This window comes from Lutjanus erythropterus, chromosome 19, assembly GCF_056507025.1.
Source record: "Lutjanus erythropterus isolate fLutEry1 chromosome 19, fLutEry1.hap2, whole genome shotgun sequence".
Taxonomy (NCBI): Eukaryota; Metazoa; Chordata; class Actinopteri; order Lutjaniformes; family Lutjanidae; genus Lutjanus; species Lutjanus erythropterus.
The window spans coordinates 34,008,826-34,014,825 of record NC_139335.1 but is presented as its reverse complement, the minus strand read 5'-3'; the positions used below and the strand labels follow the sequence as shown (position 1 = coordinate 34,014,825).

At 44.8% G+C, this 6,000-nt stretch overlaps 1 protein-coding gene across 1 annotated transcript; it reads left to right on the top strand.

Annotated features, from left to right (window-relative positions):
- Positions 1-1,411: 1,411 nt before the first annotated feature.
- LOC146310329 (E3 SUMO-protein ligase KIAA1586-like) lies at positions 1,412-3,484 on the top strand. Its single transcript, XM_084745247.1, has 2 exons — positions 1,412-1,491; positions 2,383-3,484. Exons 1-2 carry the CDS (start codon positions 1,412-1,414, stop codon positions 3,482-3,484), a joined length of 1,182 nt encoding a protein of 393 aa, XP_084601373.1.
- Positions 3,485-6,000: the final 2,516 nt, after the last annotated feature.

Below are 6,000 nucleotides of genomic sequence, written 5' to 3'. Positions count from 1 at the left end.
GGATCCAGCAAGTCAGGATCAGCTGATTTGCAGGGATTCAAATGCTTTAAAGCTCTATGAACATCAGTCACATCAAGAGCAGTGAGATTGAATGGTCAAATTAAATAAGGAACCTGCTGCTTTATTCATAATAGTACATGAATCTTTCTTTCACAATGCAGACTGGTAATTCATTTGTGGTTACATTTCTGTTTGAAGACTATTATTTTATTATTCTTCTAGGTTCATTAAGGTTGCTAGTTGTTTTAGAAAGGTAGACCTCAGATTTAGCTTATTTGGTGAGAGAGGTAAAACAATTATCAGCCAGCCCGGGATTTGGATTTTCTAGCCTTAGCCCACACAACATCCCTTTCTTTTAGTAGATTTGACAATTGAGACGTGAACCATATATTGTTTCGGCCTTTCAGTCTAAATTTACAGAATGGAGCATGTTTATCTACAATTTTAATAAAAGCATCGTGAAAATATTTCCAAGGCCCACAGATCATGAAGAAAATCTTGCTCACAGAAGTATTTAAAATCTCTTTTAAAAACAATTGGATGTCTTGTTTTAGGAAGCTTGTCTTGTCTGACAGTAGCAATGACACAGTGGTCACTAATATCATTGGCAAAAATACTAATATCTGAGTACTTATGAGGAACAGTTGTTTAAAATAAATCTAGAAGAGAGGATTTCTCAGGGCATTTGAGATTTGGACGAGTTAATTTAAATTAGTTGTGTAAGTTTAAATGAGTCACAGGTGGATTTAAAGTTGTCAGAGATAGGAGACAGCCAGTCCCAGTTAAAATCTCCAGTCAGGAGAATCTCATTAAAATCTATACAAGATAGTAGCTCACCCAGTGATAACAAAGCCTCACTGCTTGCTGACGGGGATCTATAACAACCAACAACAGTGATAAAATGACCTTTGAGAAGTTCCACTTTCAAGGCAAGAAATTTTAATTGCCTACTGAGGGACAGGGATGGTGGCATGAAATTTATTTTTTATATAAACAGCAACGCCACTGCCTTTTCTGGGATGGTCACAACCAGTGTGCGAAATACGCGGGGGTCCGGGGGGGTCCGACCCCCCGGATTAACCCATGAGACCCCCAAAGCCTCAAAAGCAAAATTTGAAGGGGGTCTCAAATTTTGTCAAAAGAAATATTTCATTGTCACTAATGGTCACTAAAATGTTTTTAAGCTCACCATGTCCAGTATTCAGAATTCCAAAAAAAAAATATTCACAAATATTTTTTGCCAAACGGAGCCAGCATACGTGTATGCAAATTGTGCGTGTATGCAAATTAGCCACATGTGCACCAAACAGGACAGACGTAACATTGAGAAAAATGGCAAGCAAGCGAAAGCTAACCCAGAGTGTATCACTTGCACACTTTGGGTTCACATTCAAAAAGGTGGCACTCAGAGATGAAGATGCTGGTCCACCCAGTGAAGAAGAACAGGGTGAAGTTGAGGCTGAGTGCTCCGAAGACGCAGCAGGTGCTGAGGTAACGTTAGCTGCTACTGCTGCTAGCATAAGTGACTTGCCACCTGGTTGGACAACGAAGCAGGTGGACGAATGGAAATACCGCAACCCTTGGCTTGACATTAAGGCAGGGAAATTGGGGTGTTTAGTGTGCAGAAAAGCAAAATCGCTACTACTCTCAGAAAAGGGACCGGGTTTACACCTCGCAGAAGAATGGATCAACGGTGATGTTACTAGCTCTGAAGCAAAGAGGCTACGAAAGAAGATATACAAACACAGGGACAGCCAGGCCCACAAAAGGTCAATGGAAATAGCCCAGATGAAAGAGAAAGACCCCCTTCCCAACACTTTCATTGATATACAGTCCGATTTACTCAAGACAACCACAGTCTCATTCAGAACAGCTTACACCGTGGCAAAGTAGAGGCTATCGTACAAAAAGCTCAATCCACTCATGACAATGCAGGAACTTAATGGAGTCGAAGTTGGTAATATCCACAAATCTGACCATGCATGCGCAGAAATAATCAGTCACATTGCCAAGGAAATGCGCTGCAAATTTGTCTGCAATGTGAAAGAAATGAATTCACGGGTGTCAATTACAATTGATGAAAGCACCATTCATGGCAGTCCCTATCTAATAATCTACGTAAGATGTGATGTCAGCGGTAAGGGGGATGTAGACAATGTTTTCCTAGATCTAGTGGAACTTGGGGGTTGATGCCGAATCCATTTATAACTCGATGATGGCGAGTCTACATAAAGCTGGAATGGATGATGACTTTTTGAAGACGCACCTGATAAGCATTGCCACCGATGGAGCCGCGGTGCTCACAGGAAAAGGCAGTGGGCTTGTTGTTAGACTTAAAGAAAAGTTTCCAAATGTGCAGTCTGTTCACTGTCTGGCGCATAGATTAGAACTGGCTGTCAAAGATGCTCTTAAAGGAGTGGCGGGCACTAATCAGTTTGAGTTTTTTATATCAAAGTTATACTCACTCTACAATCAGTCAACCAGGAACGCCAGATTGCTTAGAGAAGCAGCGGCCGAGCTCGACATGGAAATACTGAAAATTGGTCAAATCTTCACCATCAGATGGGTGGCCAGCAGCTTTAAAACAGTAAAAGCAGTATGGAAAGATTTCCCTGCACTAGCACTCCATTTCAAAACAGCCAGTGAGGACACATCACGCAATGATCTTGAGAGGCAAAAATACAAGGGACTTCTGAAGCACCTAACTAACTCAGGATTTGTGGAAGATTTGGCTGTCATGAAAGACATCCTGCGCGAACTCCAGAGCCTGTCTCTCAAGCTGCAGAAAAGAGAAATGTCACTCGTGGATTCAAGTCTCGCCATCCAACAAACTACCAATGTTTTGACGGCCATGAAGACGACTGGTGGAGGGAAATCGACCAAGAAGGCTGAACAGTCCGTCTCATCTGGCCTTTTTAAGGGCGTAGAGCTGAGTGAAGGCAGGGCAAAAATAAACAGGTCTTGGTTTTATGAATCAGTGATTGCGTCTCTTACTAAGCGATTACCGGAGCCAAATTTGGTGCTGATGCTCAAAGCTCTTGACAGGCGTTTTTGGGCAGGAGAGCAGGAGGACCTGCTTTTGCATGGCGAACCAGAAGTACACAGCCTTGCGAAAGCGCTTGGAGAACCAACCAGGGAGGCCGTGGAGCAGTTTCGAGACTGGAAACTACATGGCACTGCACCGGGGAAAACACTGGAAAGACTTTGCATAGCAAGTCGCACATATCTCCCGACGTCAGCTGAGTGCGAACGAGGCTTTTCCGCAGTCAATAACACGGACAACCAGATGCGCAACAGGTTGCGCGAAGACAGCCTATCGTCACTCCTGTTTGTGGACCTCAACGGACCTCCTCTGGACAAATTCGACCCAGTTCCATTCGTCAGAAGCTGGATTAAAGCAGGACATCGCCTCTCTTCTTCCTGGAAACCAGGACGGCAACCACAAGAAGTCGAGCCAAGGCATGTTTGGTCTATTCTAACTTAAGGTAAGAGGCAATTTATTTCAATCTTTGCAGTGACTGAATTGTGATGATATAAGTGATTGTTGTGTGCGCCACTGTGCGTGCTTTCCGGCTTCGACATACTGCATGGTTATGTAGGCCTTGTGGTTGGTTGTGGTCTTAGTGAAGCAGCCTAGCCTTGGAGTTGGAGAAGTTGGGGTGATTGTGTGCGTGCGTGTGTGCGTGAAAGAGAGTGGTGATGTTTGGCTTGTTGTATGCTGTCTGTCAGCATCCGCCGTGGTGCTTTTTCAATTTGAGAGATGGCCTGTTTGCATGGTTAGGCGAATGTGCTTTGTGTATGTGTTCAATTATGTATCTGTCTGTCATATTTGCTGTAGATGGATGGTTAAATTATGTCACACGATCGGTGCAAGTGCAAGTGCACTGGTTGCGTGCTGATAGGCTATACCTGACATTTATTCAGTCAATTGCTCTTGTAAGTGTGCCAGATTGGTGCCAATCGTTGTTGTGTCTGCATTTTAATGCACAACTTTGCCTCTCCTTGTTATAAAACAACGTGCATCCATACAACTTTAGCCAATGCAACCTCCTATGTCAGTGTTGCTTTGCGAATACTATGGGATTATCAAAAATTGATATGTGTGCCTGTGTGTTGTCATGTAGGCTATAGACTGATTGTCTCGGCTTGCATCCATGAAATATTGTAATGTTATAGGCCTACTGCATATTGAGAAAATTTACATCGGTATTGCGCAACAATCGGGAGTTGGGGACCCCCCTGAATATTGACGGGTATTTCGCACACTGGTCACAACGGAAAACATTGTAACCCTTTACTGTAATGTCTTTGTTTAGCCAAGTTTCAGACAAGACAAAATGTCAGTATCAGTGGATTTTGCCCAGATTTTCACTCAATCAAGTTTAGGAAGCAGACTTCTGATATTAAGGTGAATAATACTGCAGCCAAATCAAATTGCTCCGACCAGTCTGACCACTGCCTCCCTGTACCTGTAAAGGTTTCAGGCATAAAAATTGGACGTGAGGTTGCAGCACTAGGAAAGGGGGCTGGCCGATGATCATAACTGTCATTTACCCCAGAACCTACACCCTGACTGGGTGGGTCATTTTCAGCCTCAAACATTTTGGCCCACTACAAAGGTTCAACAACATCCCACCGCTGCCACCAGTGTAATATCAGATCTGTTGTAGTTGGGTTTTTAACAAAAAGTAGCGAAAGCAGTAGCGGCCGGCTCACTCTCAACTAGTTCCCCCGCCTAGCTACCTAAAGGAGGCAACCAGCCTCCCCTCCTAACACTGGAAACGCTCCCCTACCTTCCTGTCTTCACCGCCGGCGACACTATAAGTCGCGAACGGCCCCCACCCCCCGGAAAGTGAGTGCCGGGCCAGTAAACTTTAACGGGCGACGTGCCCCGTAGCGTCCAAACAATTCCGCTCCCCAGAGAGACTAAAACAACCCTAGCCTCTTCCTTTTGTCAGTTCTCCTTCCCGCGGGTCCCAGGCAATCTAATCACCCACAGGTGAGCTCACTCCACCCATGAAGCCAGACTGCCCCCTCCCACATAGCACAACACTGCCCCCACAAACAACACTACACTACAATACCAAGCCCAGATCTAGCTTCAAAATCACAGTGAGTACTTAGGCAGTTAAAATCCAAATCCAGAGGCAAGAAAGGACTTTCCTTTATCCTGAGAAGTTTGGGCCCATCACAATCAATCAAGTGGTGTGCTAGGCAGCGTCATTCCAGCTCCGACAGGTGAGGCTCCAATGGTCCAGACAGACGAACGATCCTCCAGAAACGGTGATCACGTAAGCTACACTTATAATCAAAGTGCACAACATGAAGAATAGGTTTCTTTAATTAGACTGAGATGTTACAGCGATAAGGGTGATATTGGGAGTCATGACCACATCCATACTCCCTAGATACAGAACTAGCCCGGTGCTGATTGACTACGATCAGATTGTTGAACACTTTAAAACCGAATCCCAATGTAAAGTGGCGATTATGTCTGACACAGCTCCCAAACTTACGGATAACACTCTGACTCAGACCCCACTAGAGTATTCAAACATACGGACAGGTAGAGACAGGCAGAGATGTGCTGCTGCCATCTTGGAAATTGATCCCGAGGAGGTAACAATGAGTTTCTTCAAAGCATGATTAACTGGCTGTCTCTTAAATGTTTGCTGCTGACACCTTTTTCGTTGTATACTGATGACGATTCTCCAAGATGGCACGCACACAGTCCGACGAGGGAATGGTGAGGCCGTCCTGCAGAAGATAAAGCGTTTGCATTTTTCTTTTTGTCCCCAGTAGTCCACGCATTCACTAGAGGCTGTGTGGCGGGAGTCTGATTGTTTAATCACAAGAGAGACGGAGCAGTGGATTACAACCTCCTCGACCTCCTCAAGCTGCAGCAACTGCTGAAGTCACTCCAGACTGACTTGACGGAGATGTGGACTGGACTTTACTGGAATGAACTCGTCAGAGGTGACTCCAGGTAGCTGTTAGTTT

What these genes read in the sequence shown, in the direction of transcription:
- LOC146310329 (XM_084745247.1), top strand. Translation starts at nt 1,412, where the DNA reads ATGAAGATGCTGGTCCACCCAGTGAAGAAGAACAGGGTGAAGTTGAGG. An exon ending in AAGACGCAGCAGGTGCTGAG is followed by an intron (nt 1,492 to 2,382) that starts GTAACGTTAGCT and finishes TCTGGCGCATAG; the next exon opens with ATTAGAACTGGCTGTCAAAG.